The sequence below is a fragment of the Pollicipes pollicipes genome, unplaced genomic scaffold (assembly GCF_011947565.3).
Source record: "Pollicipes pollicipes isolate AB1234 unplaced genomic scaffold, Ppol_2.1 Scaffold_4002;HRSCAF=4701_pilon_pilon_pilon, whole genome shotgun sequence".
Lineage (NCBI taxonomy): Eukaryota > Metazoa > Arthropoda > Thecostraca > Pollicipedomorpha > Pollicipedidae > Pollicipes > Pollicipes pollicipes.
This window is the reverse complement of record NW_023596420.1, coordinates 6,369,219-6,389,727: the sequence shown is the minus strand read 5'-3', so window position 1 is coordinate 6,389,727 and position 20,509 is coordinate 6,369,219. Positions and strand designations below refer to the sequence as shown.

General features: G+C 47.8%; 1 protein-coding gene across 1 annotated transcript in view; it reads right to left on the bottom strand.

The window, feature by feature from the left end:
• Positions 1–7,720, bottom strand: part of LOC119093308 (protein suppressor of forked-like) — a 46,728-nt gene extending 39,008 nt beyond the window's left edge. The window contains 3 exon segments of the mRNA XM_037216251.1: positions 3,287–3,319; positions 3,734–3,937; positions 7,454–7,720. Coding sequence (XP_037072146.1) covers positions 3,287–3,319; positions 3,734–3,937; positions 7,454–7,456 — 240 coding nt within the window. The 5' untranslated portion in view covers positions 7,457–7,720.
• Positions 7,721–20,509: the final 12,789 nt, after the last annotated feature.

Genomic DNA, 20,509 nt, shown 5'->3' with positions numbered 1-20,509 from the left:
AATAGATCGGCAATCAGCAAGGTCACGCACGTAGAACAAAAAGTGTTGCATAGTTATGACACAACTGCTGAGAAATTAAACAAAAAATCAATGAAATCCATAAATTTGTCAATAAATTACCAAATTTGTCGTCAAACGACACCAAATTTAACCGCGGTCGAGGCCACATTAAATATGAGGCAGCCTGGAACGCAAATCAATGACGCTTATGTACTGACAAAAAAGTTCCCCCTAAAAGAGAATGTTCCACATCTGAAAATACTGAAACAAACATCAGATATGATGCAATCAGCTCACGTATAACTACTGGCACACTTTTAAGTGAAAAAGACCACTCTAGTCAACGCAATTTCTGTTTGGCAAATGTAATGCTCAATACGCCGTTGTTTGGCAGCGTCGTCGTACCTTACACCTTGATTGAGAAACCAGGCTAACGAAGTGAATATGAACGACTCGACAATTATATTCGTATTGGCCTTGACCGCAGCATGGCCGACGGAATATAAGGAGTTGAATAACATTATGACGTCATGGATGTCTAGGTGAGCTTGAAATAACATTCCCAAACAGTACGCATATATTCGAGGGCGTATCGCTCACAAACATGAAGGGGACACTGCTCTGGAACAACACCCAGAATGGGAAGGGGGGTGTACTTTACCGAATAATCTTTAAGATGACCATCATAGTTCAAAACTCCATACAAATGTGGAGCACTCGCTTTGACAGTGAAGTTTGCCAGATACCCACGCACCCGTCCGAACTCTCAGACGCGTGACATGTTCCCGATCGGGCGTTGTTTGGAAACCTCTCGGCCTTCTGCGAACGGCGGCGCCCGCTCCCCTCCAATAGATATTGACGTTGAGCATTGGCAAATTCGAAGTGAGAGCCCTAGACACAACATCAGAAACAGACATCGCTCCGCGAAAGCTTGACACCGTTCGCCGGCTGCTGGACCGCGCCAGACGCTCGTCCGTTGGCGGGGCCGGCCGGCGACCCGGCGACCGGACGTCCCGGCTGCCAGACTGTGGCTGAAGAGGTCACCGACCGATTTGGGTGGTTTGGGGTTATATCGACGTATTGTCCTCGTGCCAACGGATGCATCCAGGGCTGTCTGATGTCACGTTGAAGCTCTAAGTAGCTTCTACTTTAGGAAAACACAGCGGTAGAGATTTTACCCCCCCCCCCCCCCCCTCCAGAGCTTATCTAGTTCTGGCTGTCGAGATCGCAACCTTCATCTTTAAAGAAAATATGCTTCGTATATTTTTCTACACTCGTGACCGCACAAGGGTTGTCAAAGTCATGCAATGTCTGCGCCAATAACGCACTTCTTCCGCTCAATAACAGACACATCGTCCGGGCAACAAAGTGGGCAATACTTTTTATATTCCTTCTGCACAAGCTGGTGGCTGAAATTATATAGGAAACCAAATGCCTTTGAAATCATGCAAGCAGACCGTAAATGTGGCTAAACTCTTGCCAACAACATGCATATTATCCTGGTACGTGACGAGAGCTGCAATAACACTGGAGAAACCACTCGTATAGCGATACGTGTTACAGGCGCGACAGACACACGAATACTTCCTTTCAATGGGATTATCTATCATCGTCTATCAGATCTCATCAGGCCCTGTGTCATACTCAGTTACGGTTTGAAGAACAAAATCAGGAGAGAACGCAATGGGGATTGTATTCCGTTTTCCAGGGCAGCAGTGAGCAATGGATTACAGCTCCCTTATTAGACAGGATTGTAAATTGGATTGCATTCCTTTTTAAGGAATCGTGCCTCTTACTCGCTGCATATCGTATACCTCACAGTGGGATGCTCGATTTCTGTGATGTTGTGTTCCAGTAATGCAGTGACACCAGCATTTTTTTCCGAAAATTGCGGTATAGTATGCGCATTAAATTAGAAGCAGCAACGCAAAACGAGCAACAAGACGTTAAGGGTCTCTCTTCACCCATTTCTTGCTTGCCGATACCACACATTTAATGGTATGCAAGTCCGGAAGGGAATTTTGCACCTAACTGAAACATGATCCGTCCATAATGCTTCTACTGTCACGGGGGGGGGGGGGGAGGAGGAGGAATCCATCCCTCATGAATCCAGGTCGCTGCGGCCGCGTAGAAATAGAGTTAACAGACATGATGCTCTCAGCCCTCTCCTTTGGAGCCGCGCTGGAGCGTCTTTATGCACGGCAGTCACCAACAATTGTTGTAAAAATTGAAACGGGACGTTACATTCAGTGCTGCGCATACAACCACTCCGCATAACGTAACCACGTCTTACGACAAACGGAGGCCATTACGACCAGCGGCACCCGCCACAGACTGCATATTCAAATTACGCCCTCATGCAGTGGTCCCCAGTCAGTGATAGGTGAAGGTGAAAGGAACCGTGCGAGCCACCGGGAATGACAAGTGAGCCCATTTGGCCACCACACACCGCAATGCTACGCATAACTCGCAGTCAATGATAATAACTAATGATAATACGATAATAACTCGCTATATACTATGATAACAATGATAATATATTACAATAATAACTATGATAATAACTATGATAATATTATATGATAATATGATGATAACAATGATAATAACTCGCCTCATCCTGTGGTATAACACCAGCATCACCATAGTCATAGCTTAAGCGCCACCTAACCCGTTCTCCGGCTGGAAATTCATACCCGCAAACGGAAAATGTGGCCCTGGAACCCCGACGCCGCCGCCAATGCGCTGGTTTCCGCGGACCCCGGCGCGTTAGCGACAGCACAGCCCCCCACCCGCAGGAGCACACGCACCGGTGCGCCACAAACGCCCCGGCGACAGGCGCGCGCCATTGGCGGTGCGCGACACGCGCGGGCAATGGGGCGCGAAGCCCGGCGGGCGGCGGTCTCATCACGATACACAAGAAAACACGTGGGAGGGGTGAAGGCTCGTAATGCAGCTGATGCATCGCACCCGATTTGACTCGTGACGCTACCAAAGGAAAACCGCCATTTATTACGTGAAAACCGTCCTTATTGCGTTGAGCGTCATTATCAAACATTACAGTTTTCATATTAAAGATTAAAATTTCGCGCTCCTTGACATAAAATAATTTAACAGATGCATTGCGAGCACTTCCAAAGATGGGATAGGATGATTCCTTGGCCAAATGAAACAATACAAGCTACTTTAAAGTATATATTAAATAACACCACTGATATGACTATAGCAATATACTTAGGTGAGTGGAACGACCACACATGAAATCGCAAACGAGAAATATATTTACCTTTTCAACGCGGTCATAGTTTCTAGCTTTCAGCTGAAATAATAAAAGAAAGCAGTCAACGTCAAACAGTTGCACTATGACACAGTCACGCACCACATCTCGAAACAGTGTCAGATTCCCGAGCAGCCAGTTCGGCCTCCAGGGCCAAAAACAACGTTCCTTAAGCAGCCCATGGAAGCCCATGACCCCACATAACGATCATGCCGTGCGTCTGTCACACATACTGCCGTGTGAAAAACGGCCAATGCCGTCACAACTGAGATCGATCCCACACAGCCTCTGCTCGGCAAGCCCTGAGCATCACTGATACCATCACAGCGCTCGGCTATCTTTTGCAGCCGACCTCAGCACTGACCAGGGCCACTGGCGCCGGCCCGAGCGCCGCCCACTGGCGCCGGCCCGAGCGCGCCCCGCGCCCTCGTGTCCGGCCGCCGGCGCGCGCGTTACCTCCTGCTCAATGTACTGCTTCCAGAAGCGGCCGGACGAGTGGAAGACGGTGACGAGCCGCTCGAAGACGTCGCGCGCCGCGTCCACCTGCCAGCCGGCCGCCTGGTGCAGCAGGTAGCTCCAGCCCTCCAAGTCGTACGGGTTGTCGCGCGTGATCCGCTGCGCCCTCTCCAGCTTCTCGTCGGCGCGTCCCTCCTGCGGCGCCAGCGTCCCGCGCGCAGGCAAGGTCAGAGGCGGGCCGACCCGATAGGACGCCGGCGACGGGGCAGACGGGCTGGGCCACCACGGCGGCGCGGGATGGGATGACGGAAATGGAGGACGGTTGCCAGCGCACCCATCTTTTTGGCTGGGCACTAGGCACAGGGATGTAGTTCCTTATTCACTACGGAGGGATGGAGGTCACCCCAAAACTGAGACAAGAAAGCGGGCTAAATCCCGGGAGAAACGTGTTTTTTGCCTATTTTAAGTAGGCTAGGCCATTTTTCGTAATCAACCCTCCAAACCATTTTTGCGAAACTGCATCCTACACTAAACACGCAACCACCACACTGGATGCGGGATAGGTGTGTGAATGCGGTTGATAGTGGCTGGCGAGTGAAACATGTGGGGTGCCAAATAGGTCTCCGCTTCAATAGCACCCAACAAGAGCAAGGATCTGTACTCTTTTCGGAGAGGTTAAGGTATTCTTCGCGCCATTAGAGGGCTGGCGCATGCCTGATTCGTGCTGTTAAGGTGGCCGTGGATGACAACCACTAAACTACTCATACATAAATGACATATTAAGATGTCTGCTTCCCCTCCCCCCCGGGATCCGACCCCTGGCGGCTGCTTGTAAATCAACACTTCGCCCAGAAACTGCCGCATGCATTTATTGTTTTCATTTAAATGAGAGTCAGGCTGGTAGTTTAAACAAAACAGCCAATGAAACTTATGGCACTTACTAACCGGTAATTACAGGTGCAGATAGAAATGGTACTAAAACATTATTGTTGTTTATTGGTGTTTTCGGGCATGCCAACTGCAGTGGTCATTTGGCGCCCATGTACTAAAACATTGAAAATGAGCACATTGTCATATCTTATTCAACCTGCACTGACCTGAACAAGAATTACGCATGGAGCATATGCATATGGCTTTTTGTGAACACCTACCACCATGAACATAACTATTCGCAATTCGTGGAGTTTCGGAGGTGTAAATTTACTCTGCCCTCTCCCTCTAGTGCAATTATCTTCACCGCACTGCGGGCAGACACCTTAAATTTCAGCAGTTGTAGGCACCTAACATGTCTGCTGAGTCATCTATTCTGCTTCTTTAATTGTTTTAACATGGGAGGGACTTTACTTACTTGCCCCACATGCCAGTCTTTCGTTCTTCACCTTTCAAGCACCTTTGCAAAATATCTTTTCTTTGTTATGGCAACTTCATATGGGCCAGAAAGGCAGGAGCTACTGGTTATACAGCATTGTGACTTGGAGTTATCATTCTAAAACTCTCCAGCATTCAATAATTGTGATTCAAATCAAATCTCAGCACACAAAATAAACAAAAATTTCCTTGATAACAACATTTAACCAGCACCTCCTGCTACACTGACAGCCAGTTGTCAGAATAAGAGCTCCCACCCCCTTTATACTGAAAACTGGCAATGTGTTACACTAATATTTTGTAAAGCTACTGAGATTGCTGTGCACTATTTTCACCTCATGGAAATTGTGCCATCACAAAACTACATTACCTTCCATTGCAGAGGCCCTTACTCCCTCTCTAAATGAAAATAGAATCCTGGTTGAAGACCTCCCTCTTTAAATGAAAATAGAATCCTGGTTGAAGACATCAGGTCCAAAACAACTTAGTCATAAACATTAATGCAACTTCACCAAAATGACCATAGAAGGGATACTTCAGTGCCACTTTCAAGTTCTGAGAACAAGGGTGTACCACACACATTTATCTGTAATTTGTGGGCACACAACCAAATGTACACCTTACAGCTGGCTACATGCTAAGTCGCACAATTTCATATGTTGTGTATAACTGCCATAAATAAATGATGATAATGAGATATCCAGTATACCCTTTTGCTACCACTGTTTTTCAAGTGTCTGGAAACCGACAACAAAAAATCTGAAAATGTAGATAGCGTGTGAGGTTTTTCACAGCAAAGGAAAAAAGTATTAGTAATGTTGGTGACCAAGAAAACCTTGTTTTTCTTGATGATGACAGTACATTGCGCCATCTAGTGCTACTAAGCTAATCATGTACCTTAATAAACTGGGGGGAGGGGGTGCTTGGCTTTCCAGCCTGCATCTTTAAGCTCCTGCCCAGACAATAATCATTTGACAAGTAAAAACTGGATATTTTCTGAGATGCTCATAATCACCTCCCTAATACAACAATCAAGGTATGGTTGGCAAAAGCTGGGTTAAAATCATCATAATAGTATTACCACTAGTGCTCAATGGGATGGTGCTTGAAGGCACTTGCTCAAACCATTCGGAAACAAACTAAAATATAGCTGGGCTGACTCAATACTTTAATGCCAGGTGTGAAAGCCAGTCAAACACTGTACAATTGTCCAAGGGCTGAAATTCTGCACCTGAGGAGTGGTGATTGTAAAACCAGGGCCTGAAATCTAACATGCACCAACAATGTCCAAATACCATGAACCCAACTTTCCAGAGGGCCAACAGGTCAAATAAGTTCTCTAAACTGCTAATTTTGCCATTTTTGCAACCAATGTTAAATGAGGATAAGTGTAAGCAAACCCATTCTGACATATCCCTCCTGTTCCATTGCTCCACATATAGCTGTGGCCTGGGTAGATCCAACAAAATTAATGGCCAAAACAGCCTGTAGCCTTTGATAAGACTGATAGACCTTGATAAGTTAAATGATAATAATATATGGCTGCTGAAAGACTGGAAGGTTTGATGAGAGTTGAAGAATAGATGAGACAACTTCATGTTTTTAATTATAAACAGATCAGCAATGCAGACTAAATAGTACCTTTCCACCAGCAAGAACCTTTTTCAAGTGACAGGATGAGGCTACATTTTGTTAGCTGTCTGACCACTGGCATACCAATGCAAGTACAACTCCATATTTCATGTACTTATGCATGGGAATGCAATCTGAGGACTGAGCAAGATAAAATCAGTGGTGTATGAAGAATTCCGAGACAAGTCAGTATGTGTGATGTGTTCTGGTCACAGACATGAGTAATGCTCTCGTGGCAAGGTAAAAGCAACACCATAAAGTTTGCCTGAATTTGTCATCATTTCAGCCCTTAAACAGCAAATTATGGGTGGACTATAACCATCTTAGATGATACCAGTAGAACAAATAGGTCTTGTCAGTCCTAGAAGTCTGTGTAGCCCACCATATTACCACCATTGGAAGTACCCCAGTTTCCTTACTTCTTCAGGCAGTTTAGGAATCCTGTACACGCTCACAGCGATTCCAGACTCTGCAGCTGGTAAGATATTAATGACTTCAGAAGGAAATTGACCCATGAATAATATAATACCACTTTAATAAGCAAATGCATGGTTCAAAATGGGTCAATATTACCCCTACAAGCTATAGCATACACCATCTTGAATGTGGAAAGTGGGTTGCTTACCATCAGACATAAAACAAGACTGTAAGTGGACTGTGGTCACTTACAAAGAACATAAGTATGAAACATGTAATATGCCTGCATCGAACAATACTCACCATTTGAAATGCGTGCAGCAGATCAAAAATAACAATTCTATCTGGCTCCCGGCTTCACCTCTTCAGCCGGAACCCCGGCATTATAGATGCCCAGAATATACCGTTACGGTGAAAAATTGCCTTGCCAAAAACACCCTGCTTCTCCACAGCTCACAAAAAATCACGTGAAACCAGTTTCCTTCCTTTCACCCCGCCACAAATCTCAAACACCCACATACAACCGCAGCACGTATAACGCTTTCCCTACATAAATGACGCACATGCTCGCGCGCTTACAAACATAAGTCTGTCATTCAAATTGGCGCAGTACAACATATCGTCGTCTTAAATGACCTAGATTAAAGTACTGCCCTAACATGCACGTAACTTGTTTTGTTGTATAGGCGCTCCGTAGGGTCCTAAGTTCATGACTTAGCCGCAGGGTCAGACAGAAGCGCATTCAAGAGGACCTTATCATACATGACCATGGAAATGGAAGCTGTCCCACTCTTTCACCACCCAGGTGACAGAGTTGCATGAGAGAGAAGCTAAAATACCCAAATACGACGGCACCCCTGTGCTCAAATAAATGAACAATCCAGGCAGCGAATGACCCTAATTCTGGAAGAATAGGCACCCTTACCCCTCAAAGGCAGTGTCACTCTCAGACACAGGGACTTCCTCAATCCCAAGTGAAGACGCCCCAAGCCTGAGCGCAGCCGACCCCAAGTCTGGGTAGACAGCCCCAGTTGCGCATCCCTGATCTTATTCGTTTTAATATTCAAAATTGTCTTTATGACGAGGGGTGACGTGGGCTCCATGAGAGTGCATCATAACAATCTTAAACGTTCTGTCGGAAGCCACCAATGGTAATAAATAAATCATGGTGCACCGCAGGGGTGTCAGTTTTCGTAAATTATTGGGGGCCGAACCGAAGGCCCACTTTAAGGCACCGTTGGCGCTTCTATGACGGTCATGGGAGGCGGCACGTATTTTGGTTGTGGGGGACGGGAGCGGGCTTAAACATGAAGGACTTACGTCATCCCCATATTCCAGAGCTTTTCACTTTAGCCCCACAAACTATTGCGTATCTTATGGCGCTAGGTGTGTGAAGTTTATTGCATCGTTTAACCGCTCAGCCGTTACGATTTTTATCTTGCGGTGAGAGCAACCATGACATTTTGTTACGAAGGTGGTACGAGACTCCCACTGCGCAGAAAGATCAAAGAAGCTAGTTTGTGTGTTATAATCATATTTTACCCACGTTTTTGTAGTATTCCAGCCAAAAACATTGGGGAAGTGGAGGCAAACCAACATTAGCGGCCCAACTCAACATTAGGGGGGAAGGGGGGCAGGACCATCACAAAAGAATACAAATCGACACCTGCGGTACATCGTTAACCACAATGTGAAACAGAACCGATCTGACCGTCAACATTCTGGAATCAAACATGACGGATGTGGGAATCAAATATTTTGAATCAAATATTCTGATTCCCAGGCAGTCAATCTATACGGGAATCTGCGAAGTGCGTTCGAACGATCGCACGATGTAATGTTGTGGTTCGCTCCGACGAGTACCATGGATTGGTTCCTGTATGCGAACTTCTGCTCAGAGCCGGTAACTTCGCGTTTTTTTAAAGGAATTCACGTCGCACCGTTTTCTCAGTGTTATAGAACATCACATGGGATGGTGTACGTCCTTATGACTTCCGTAGCTGGTAATGATGACGAACAGCATTGTTTTAGTGCAGCCAGGCGCAGTGGCCTATACACATGGTCGTTGCACGAGCGGGGCCCCCACCCTCATCAAATTTGTTGTGTGTCTTGATATATGCGCGAATGAATTTTAGCGGTTAAAAACCTTCGATGCAAGCATCGAAAAATCACTGCATCGAGGCTGATGGCAAGTTGTGTTGTTTTACACTATGCAAGAAATTTCGCGGCGCAACTGCAACAACCCTCTCCCTCTCCCTCACAAAATCCTGGGTACGTCCCAGGGGAGGGCACAGGGGGCACTTGTCCCCCTAGGTTCTGAGGAGCCCAAAGGGCCCTTCCAGACCTAGGATTAAGGGCCCGAAGGCCCCGAAAGGCCGACCGGAGGTCACATTCGGGGACCTGGCCCGCAGGGCGGGCACTTCAATGCCATTCAGAAGGCCCCACGCGCTGGTCAGTGTCGATAAGGGCCTATATGTCGGCCAGACTCCACCAATTACACACAATCGGCTCCGTGTCGGCATGAGCCTGACGGCCCATTCCCCAAGCAGGGACAAAGCGTAAGCTAGCAATTTACGTAACCCGGGGCCCTGGGTCTGTCAGTGGACCCAGAGCGTCTAGCAGGAGCTCCCATGTTGTCAAGGGGCCTGATTCGGCCAGAGGCAGTGTTCAATGAGGCTCGAAGAGCCCGGAGGGCCCAACGGAACCGACGATCAAGGGACCGACTGGAGGGCTTGAAGGCACAAAATGCTTATCGGGTCTCATTCAGAGCCTCCAGCCTGCAGGCAAAGACCCTCAAATGACAGTCAGGGGGTCTTTTGCACCGATCGGACAACCCTTAAGTCAACAGGGGCCTATTTGTAGGCCAGGCACCAGTACTGTACTGTCATCTCCGTGTGGATATGGGCCTAAGGGTCGCTTTCCAACCAGCTACAAAGCCGGGACAGCGATTTCTACTGGTCGGGGCCGCTGTATCTGGCAGGAGCCCGCAGCGCCTAATAGAGGGTCCCGTGCTCGTGAGCGGCTCCGAGCCGACCAAGGGCAGTATTTAACGAGACCCGAAGAGGGGTTCAGGCGGCCCAAGGGAACCGACGACCTAAAATATTGTCAGAGGTCTTCTTGCACCGTTTGAGCATCCCCTGACACAGTGCGGTTATCTCCGTTGGTCAGAGAACACGAACACTGAACAGTTGGATCCCTGTCAGTCTGAACCTAAGAGGCCCATTTCACAAGCATGGGCAAGGCCGGGGCCACGACTTCTATCGGTCTGGGCCTCTGAAACAGTGGTTGGAGCCCATGTGTCGATCAGGGGCCCACAGCGCCTATCAGTGGGTCATATGTGAGCTAGTGGCTCCGAGTCGGTCGCAGGTTTTGTTTGAGGAGATTCAAAGAGAGGACGAATGGCCCTCGGCAGCAAATATTAATGACCCGATTGAAAGGCTGAAGGGCCAAAGGGCTGGCAGTAAGTCACATTTATTACCCTCGCCCGTAGGGCCGTGATTTCAGATGTCAGTTGGAAGGTCTTTTAGGGACCAACTGAGGACCCCTGAGACAGAGCGTTGCCCTATTCCGGCCAGAGATCGCCGACACGAAACGGTCGGTTCCATGTCGGTCTGTCTCTTGGAGCCCATTTTCCAAGCAGGGACAAGGCCGGGCCCGCGATTTGCATTGGTCGGGGCCCTTGCAACAATGTGGGTCTCTTGTATCGTTCAGGGGCCTAGAGCCTAAAAGAGTGTACTGTGTCAACAAGGGGCTTCGATTCGGTCAAGGAAACATTTACTGAACAGGGACGGAGACGGGACCCGAATGACAGAGGACCTCTTGTGCTGGTCGGGGCTCTCTGATACAGGTGAGATATGATGCATTCCTCTAAAGGCTTCCAGATCAACCACGGGATCCCGCCGCAGGCCGCCAGAATGGCAGCCGGAAGACACCCCGCGGTGGAACGAAATGGCCCTTCAGCTCCTGACCAGGAGCAGTAATGTGCCTCCTCATGTTCTACTCAAGACACCCCTCTCCACAGAAAGAAATAAAGGGTCTCATTAGTGATGAGAATGGTGTGTAAAAATAGGTTTAAAAACAAAAAGGGCATCCATGTTTGGCTGAAAACGTTCATTCTTTTGCAAAATGGATCAGCGAAACAAATTACATCAAAAGGTTTGAGCCTAGGCGCCCGAAATCTCGGGAGCGCGGACAGCGATGGTCTGGGCTGCAATTTCTGGAATACCGAACGGCCTTGGCCACTGTTTTTTCATGTATAGTCTACATTTGCGGGGTCCATACTATCTCTGTAGGACCCAGATCAAGGTAATGACGAAGCTCCTGAGTTCTATCTGTTTAGAAAGAGTCCATTGGACCTTGGTAAAATGGAGAGCATCGGTATTCTGTTTCATTCAATCGTTCAACGCATGATTTCTTCAGTTGAATGAATTCATTTAGGTCACACACAGTCAGGCAGAATTTAACTCGCGGGAGCTTCTGAATTTTATACCAGCTACAGAAGGAAAAAAAGAAAAATGCCAATGAAAATACTACCTTTGCTAACAAATGGGTCATACCTGGCAACTTTTTTTGGGGGGAGAGGACTTTCACTATCAGGGGCCCTTTTTTAAACCTGCACCCCCTTGCGAAGGTTCTGGCTGCACGCCTGCATGTCCGAGAACGTCATCTCAAGTCCGAACAGGCATTGCAGGTCTGGGAGGGGGTGGGGCTGGGGCAACGTTTGAGGCTTTGGAGCCTTCTTTTATGTATATGAGGACACATTGTCATACTTAAGGGACGCTTTTCCACGCATTGGGGGTACATGGTCTGATCTAAGGATAACCCCAGGCCTTAGGCCTGCGCATTTCCAGGCCAAGGAACGCTGATAGTTCGGAGTGCCCCTCTCTCGTCTCGGGAATCATTTTCAGGTCTGAACACGCCTTTTTTAATATAAGAGCATTTTCCAGCTTAGGTATCGAACTGAAGATCTGTGAACTGAGTGGAAGGCGGATGGATTGACTTGGATCGTGAGATCTGATTGCACTGGACCAGAAAATACGGCCAAAAGTTTGATAGATGGGCTAATGCGTGCAAAGCTCCACTGCCAGACACACACATTTTAGCTGCGTAAGTGCGGGTGCCACGCTAGATATCAAGGCCCTCCTTCATCTAATAGTTAGGGGTCACGGAACGTCATGTCGCAAATAATGGCGACCAACCTTAGGGAATTTACCGAAATCCGAATCTATGCGGTCAACGCGTCAAGGCGTATTTCAGTGCAGTTTCAACACATTCGGCAGCTTTTTCAGTGAAAATGAAACTCCTGGTAGCGCTTAAACATTTCGATTCCGTAAGACTGCAAATTACAAGCTCAATGTCCACCGTCGCAGCACGCTTCTTTCCATCAGTCTTTTGTTTGTGTCTTTTACCAACAAACAACACAGGAAATAAATACTCATTTTACGTGTTACATGAAAAACAACCGCCAGTCTGCTGTTTGGCTGGTGGTACGCGACTTAACACGCCTCCGGTCCCAGCCAACGTATAAGACAGAACGTAGGATTGCACCTGCAAAATCCATGACATCATTTCAAAACCTTCTACTGGTGCACGCCAGACCCCAGGTACTCAAACAAGACATTTATTGGTTGAGCAAATCTCCCAACTTTAATTGGATCGCGAGCCAGCACACCTCGATTTCGCGGAACGACAGATCTGCTCCAACAAATTGATTACATACTTGCTGATAATTTTGTGAGCATTTTTGTGAGCACCGTGCGAAATTGGGAGCTTCTCAAACGGGTGGAATACCTATAAAAACCTTCATTCATCAAGGGACGACCGAACCGAAAGCTTACTTGTATCTAAGCTCACGCAGCATCTTGCTGTAACCGCGACAATAGTTCTGCCAAAGTTTATATTGATGATTTTTTTACCGGCACTCTTTTACACTTTTTAACACTTTTACCGGCACTTGACACATTTTACTTGGACGCCACTCCTGGCCAGCAGCTGAGCGCCCTGAGAAGCTGTCAGCCGCCATGGGCAGTGGATGCATTGCTGCTGACCCGGTGAGTGGTGCGTGCAGCCGAGCACAGGTCATAGCCCCCGTTTGCCCGGTGGCCTTCCAGCCTAGTGTTTACCGCCGCCTCGACATTCCGATCTTGACGTGCTCTCATCACGCATCCCCGCAAAGGAAGATCTGATCAACTGTTAGTGACGCGCTGTCGAGACGTGGGCACAACATGAGGCGAGAATGTTCGCACCCAACGAAATATGAGCACCGTGCGCTACAGAGCAGGGAGGGTAAAGGTTCATAACTCGTGTTCAAGCCGCGTTAGATCAGGATGCATCGGACAAGGCGCGGGAGGCATGCCTGGCAGGAACACGTCAATACATGGATACTTAAAGCACAGCGCCATAGTGCACATCATGAAGTAGGCTTTAGCCCCGAGCAAGGTCAACAAGGGCATAACAACGGGGAGAGACCATTGGCTCCACCGTGTTGTTCGTTGACATGTCGTTACCTGTACCACTCAGTACTACGTGCTTTTTATCTTCCTGGTCCTTTTGTGCCTTAATGACTTAATCTGCTTGGGCGCCTTAATCCCTCAATGCCTTAATTTGTCGTGACCTAATTGTCAGTTTTACACCATCAAATTGTATGCGTTACTCTTATATGCTTTGGAATACAGCGTCGATTGCTAAAAACGCAAAAAGAGCTTTACTGAGGCTGGAAGGGGCGTTTTCCGATGCTACGTTGAATTCGAGGGTACGTTAAGACCGTTTAACTTTCCAAGAGTGCGCAGTAAGGCTTAAAGCTTTCATGTTTGTGCCATGAAGGTATAATGATATATTCCGGTTATCGCTCTTGGATTGCTCACTAGTTCCATGGGATTATTTTTGGGTACAAGATTAAAGCTGGTAGTAATTGAACTGCCGTTTTCATAAGCAATGGCGATTTCCAGACGGTGTGGACCGGAGACCAGGGAACCGTTTGCAGCAAGCTGATGTCCTGTGCAGGAAAGATCAGAGATGTCATCAGAGTTCCCAACCAACAGGTGTGTTATCAAGAGAGAAGTTTTGATGCAAGAGAAGACTTTGTCGGACAAAAAGCGTTTGCAAATAAAGCTTCTTAAGGGCCATGTGGTCACATGCATAGCACTTCTAAACCTGCTTGAGGGCTTCAAAGACAATATTAAGCTTGTTTTAAGGGTTTAGTCCGAGCCTGTGGATTAGGTGGATTTATGGGATCAGCGTCTATTTTAAGCCGTACTAGTCAGGTGAGCCCTGACTTACGATCTAATAGCAAACGTCCCTGTTAACGGTATAATTCGGCGGCATAAGCTTCAGGCGCCACAATGCTCGGCACGCTCTGTCCTGCCCGCTGACGTCACATGACCTTTAGCGCGGCTGCTGCCGCCGGCCGCGGGCGATCCCAGTTGGAGCAAATAGCGAGCGTCTTCAAACGGATCGAACCCACCCCACGTCGGGCAGGTGTATCGGACGGCAGGCACTCTAACCGACTGAGCTATCGGGACGGAAGTTCAAACACCTCGTGATCATCGAAGAAAACAGCCGTGTGAGAAGCGCACACAAACCCTGGGGCAAAGTGAGTGGCGCGGACTGTAACAGGTCGAGCAGGACGGTAAGAGAGAGGTGCTCCATGAGCTGGACGGGATGGTGGGTCTCAATATCTGTCGCCAAACCATCTAATTGTGCTAGGACTCAGAGCCTGGCTGCGCCAAGTCCAGTGAGTGCAAAGTGAAGGCCACATCCCTGGTACCTACGAGCTGGAGTGCACGGTGCCGCCCATGTAATTACTTTGGTTTTATTGCCAACCAGAGGAATACAGAAGGAGTCTGCGTGGGGTCTGACGATCGGAAACAAAGCCACCGTCAGATTAAAGCCATTAAGGGAAAACGTATCAGAGATTGCATCCACAAAGGAAAGATTGAAGAAGAACGGGTGGAGCGTAGCAGGACAAGGCGCTTGGTGACCTGACTTTGAATGAGGAGTGCGATGGAATAGATGGAGTCATGGGGCAGGCGGAAAAGAAGAAAGGGAACAAGGGTAACACTGGTTGGAGAGTGAACAAATAAAAAACAAAACAAAAAAAACACCACTCGGGCTTATTTAGAGAGGAAGCCGCTGGGTCACAGGTGCCTCCGGACTGTGTGCATGATGCATACGAATTACCGCCTCTGCGTGATCTCAAAGAACAACTCGATGGACGCCTCACATCTCAGGATGGCTCCACTACGACAGTTATCAAACTCATATTCTCTGCACACCTGACAGAGGTCAAATGGGACTTCAGTCCCATCTGACTGAAGAAGCTGATCTTTCTGACGGAATTTCCAAGCCAAATTTCCATTGATGCCAGGGCTGCTTCCTGCCGGTGAAGGCGTCCAGGGCGGGCTGGTTGGCACCTGAACTGGCGTCCAGCCTGCACCAGCCCAGCGTGATCGCAGCTCGCTTCCACCAACCACGCTCCGCGCAACCCTCGGCCGCTGACACCCAGTGCGGTCGAAACATGGTGAGGGCTGTACGCGGGCGACCGCCGACGGCCGCATCCCGGCGTTGGTCGCCACTTGCAGCTGTTCAACAAAATGCTGGAATGAAGAGGCTTGCCAATGAGCAGTATTCAGCTCGCCATAAACGGCGGAACGAGAACAGGCTGGAAGCCATTGGGACTGGTACGGTATTGTGCTAGGCTCCCCAAGACCGCCTGTTCAGGGCCCGTCACCAAACGTGGTCTCGTTCCTACTGGACGAATCGAACATCTCCCTCCGAAAATATCAAAAGCTGACGCTCCTCACACCCAGTGTACCTCGCACGTGCGCCAGCAGAGCTGAAGGCAGAAGGTGAGCTTAATAAGGGTTGCATATATTTTTAATGAGCTCAGTTGTTCAATTGCCTGTTCAATTACCTGAGTCTGCAACAGATCACCTGCGTTTTTCAGAAATGTGACAACATTTCTGGTCATATTCAAGGACTGTTTATTTTGTCGTAAGCCCATGTGGCCATTGAAGCACCTATCGTCTCGTTCCTGGAGCGTTTATGCACCAAATACAGTTTTCAGGCTAAATTGCAAAATCGACGTTGAAAACACCGAAAACACTGGCGTGCGTCGAAAATTCAGGGACATATTGACTGCCCTCTCAGCGACCGCAAAGAACAGACCATTTGTCACAGTCCGATTCGAGCTACCCGGTGAGCAACAAGTGCAGAAAAAGAACAGCACGCACTGGAAAGTCATCCTGGTCCATCACGCAAGATCCAGGGTTCTTGGGTTTCAAAATATCTACCGAGATGCTCAAAGAAGTCACGTTTGGTTATAATGATTTACGTGGAACATTCGAAAACGTTTGACCTGTGTACACTCTAATGACTGGAATATTTCGGGATGCGAGTAGCGCATTGGGACCTGCTTCGTCGCCAACTACAACTTCACCTTTGCACCAATTGTACGTGGTGATTGGTGATAGAGGAACCGGATCGCATAAACGATAAGCAACTAAATGTCTTGCTTGTCTTTTCAGGTGACGATGTTGCTGTGGGCGAGCTCAGGACCTTTCTGAACATCTCTATCAGTCTGTCAAACGAAACGACACCGTCGCGAACGTCAGCACAGCCCTTCTGGCATCAGCACTGCGAAGGGCACGTGCGGAAACCTGAATGTCATCTTTGAAGAAGTCAACAGTGAAATCGCCCGGCTTTAAAAGGGATGCCCTGTTTTTAGTGAGTCTCACATCCGGTCCTTTCTTGGGCGCCGCGTATAAATTCATTATGATGGTATGTGGGCTTGGAGAAGCCAATAGCAATCATGCGTGCGTCTACTGCAAGGCAAGCAAAATAAGTTATTATGATGGTGAAGCCCTGCGCTGCAAAGCCTTTATACGTGACCAACCTGGTGTGCCCTGTCATTGTATTCTTCTATTGATCCTCGTTGATTGGATAGAAGTTGACGTTCGCCATGCGTGTCTGCGCACAACAGATAAATTGTTGTTGCTGATCGGACGAAAAGTTCCCAAATCAAGAGCACATAAAATTGTAGGCATTGCATGCTCAGAAACCACATATCGCCGTCAAATTTTCGCGAGTGATGTGACAGTCGAGTTCACAAATGTGAGCAAAACAGATAGAAAAATAATTGTCCAGGTTCCCGCTACTTCCAGCTGTCTTGCCAACTTCGCGAGGAAGGAAAGAGGAACGTAGCTGCAGCTCCTGCCGGTGAAAATCCGGACGTCTATGGATGTCGTGAGCAGCGATGGCGATGCAACTTTTGTCTGTTCCAAGATCTCTTCGTGCATGAAAACGCTCGTGAAACTCTTCCAATTTTCAATGGCAGCTACTCATTTTCACATCCTTTGCCATCGCTGGCAAGAAACTGTGGTCCGGGTTTCCTGCTGCCTGAACGTTTTCAACCTGCAGCACGTCGAGGAGCTCAACCATTTCGCTACCCCTCGTTTTACAGCATCACCAACTTTAGAAACGGAAGAAACGGAGAGCGGCAGCGACCTCCGCAACACGGTCGCCGTCGGCTCGCACCTGAAAACAGCTGAGCCTGATCACGCGGCATCGCTTGCGTGGCTCGTTTCGCACCTGTATTTCGGCACGAATCGTGCTTCCCTGACGGTAGTTAATAAGCTCACTTATAGCTATTGGCGTACTGGGAATGCTCACTTGCAAGTGTTGATCAACTTAAAAGGTTCATTGATAACTATTGGTATACTTTAATGTGGCAAAGAAAGCTCTAGACAACACAGTTTACCTATTTAGTAAACATGCCCCTCAATACGCCATTGTTTGATTGCCTCATGGAACGTTTGTACGGCGTTGCGGTGCTGCTTGACTAGCGATGCAAAATTACCACCCTGGCACACACTTGAAGCACTTCAAAATCGCCAAGGGATGGCAATGATAGTGTTGGAAAAGTTTGCTAAGTCAAATTTAGTTACGTGCTCGCGTTTTGCCCCTCTCTCGTGTTGTTCTTGCACATTTATCCATGAGTTTAAGATGTGTACTTGCGTTGACATGCTCAGGTAGTGCGCTGTCCTTAAGTTATTCGATTGCAAGTTTCGTTTTCGTTGTATCTACCAATCATATGCGACGTCTTATATTATGTAGCACAAAATGTATTTCGTGTTGAGCAAACTTACACAGCTTGCTCAACATATTGGAAGTCATGTTCACAGACGCCAGACCTGAACGACTCGGCGATGATATTCTTCATTGTCTTCAAGGCCGTATGACCAAGGGGATGACAGGATTTGAATGGTGTTGCTTTGACACCATGCACACCTGAATGACTTGCAATAACACCATTGCAAGGCGATTCATGTGTGCACGAAATAGTATACGCATCTTCGCGGGCGTATAGTTCAGAATCTATAGGGCTTTACATTGTTAAAAAGGCAGGGCTGTGAACTGCAGCGAATGGCCTTCAAAAGATCTTTTCCAGTTCAAACCGCGTACATATGTGGAGCACTCCCTTTAAGCAACTTGCCGCGGTCGCCGGGGGTGATAAGTTGGAAAAACAATGTCGACAGACGAGAAACTTTCCGGAATCCCTTTAAGTTAGTAACTCTCGAAGTTAGTCACTTACTCAAGCTGGTATATGGAAGGCATGTGTGATCTTATGCCCTGTTTCCAGGCATCTGGTGTAACTGAAGCAATTACTGCAATTGGGCATGATTATGAGCCGACGAAGACACGGAATAACGATGCGAGAATGACTTGAAACGGTTTCGCTGGGATATTTTTCAAAATCCGATGCTTATATTCATCCGAAATGCGAGAAGAACTACTGACTTTTTAGGGAATTGGTGCTGGTTTGATCTAATATCAGCCACTGAATGCGACGTGTAGCTCCCAACTAAGTTGTATGTCGGTTTTGCCTCCCACACTCAATGGTATTCGGATAGGTAGCCAGTCAGCAGCGTTTTCACGTAAGTGATACTAGATAGATGTTGCCTCCAGATGTGACTGGCCAAATGGCACTGTTCACGACAGGGAAGTCAACGAATCAACAGCCAAGGAAATTGAAACGGAAACAGGGGATGCCATCTTCAATCATATTGCCTGTTCTAGTACAAATGTGTTCACGTGTTCAGGGCCTCCACAAAAAGCCTCTATGTCCGATATCGCTACCGTACGGTGCGGTCCAGTCGGGGCTGTTAGCGTCCGTCAGCACGGACTCAAACGAATTCTGCTCACTTCTTGTGACATGAAATGTAGCGGAGATGCCTCACGGCGAATTGCAAAGTGTGAGTCAATGTCGTGAAAGCACGACAGCTCTACCTCTCCGAAAGCTGTACTGAGCAACCGAGGGACAAGGCCATGGTGGGCATTGATGGTTCCATAAGATTTTAGTAGGCATAATTATGATGTGTTGTATGCCAGGTATGCCACCAATGATTGCATGCTGCAGTGATTTGACACATTGAAAAGACGGAGCAGTGTTGCAAAGGTCTAGTCTTACTTTGTGACAGAGTGCCTGCTCACAAGGTATTGCGGTGCAAACCGTCACACATAATTGTTGGTGTAAAAACCGCACTCTCCACCGTTCCTCGTTGAACTGTGAGGTACCTGTTCCCGTACCTGACGGTTATCTCCGGGGAAGGAGTAACCAACACCAGTTAGTGTGCATCTTCCGGGATTGGCTGGCAAACTAATCAAAAGCCCCCGCGGTTGGGGTTTAGATGGCTTAAAGGAGAACTATGAAAAGTTAACGAAAGTTTAAATGATGCCTTTGAAGAGGGTAACAAAATACCCTGTAATGAATACCTGGGACTTGGCGCTTCACATCGTGGTGGAACGTACATACGGGTCGTTCAAAAACATGAAATACGCAATCTGTTTCATTCATTTCAAAGCAAAAAGGGCCCGATGTTCTCAGAATATACGCTCCACTTCCAGTTTGGCAGAGCCCATGCATTTCCAGACAATAAGCCATCTGTTCGAGCATCGCTGCATCACTGGTGTTGAAGCGTGACGTCGCTGACGGTCGACGGAGCCATTGTCAGGCGTTGGGGCGTAAGTTACACCGTGGTTCGCTGCAGAGTAGAATGCCATCAATTACGTATTCTTACTGAAACAGCGCATAATATGATACTGCACGATTTATAATCGCATAAATATAACCACAAGATTTAAGGATTTAGACACTCTGGCCGCAGGGCACCTGCGTCCAAGGTGCCTTTTTATAACATCAATGAAATTATATCAGAATGCTTGAAAGATGTTTCAGTAGGAATACGTAATCGAGATAATTCATTCGATGGCAAATCATGGTGTAACTAAGCCCAGAAATGTATTTCTTGATAGTGTGACCAAGAAGTCCGAGGTTAGAACGATACGAAGACACTTCGAATG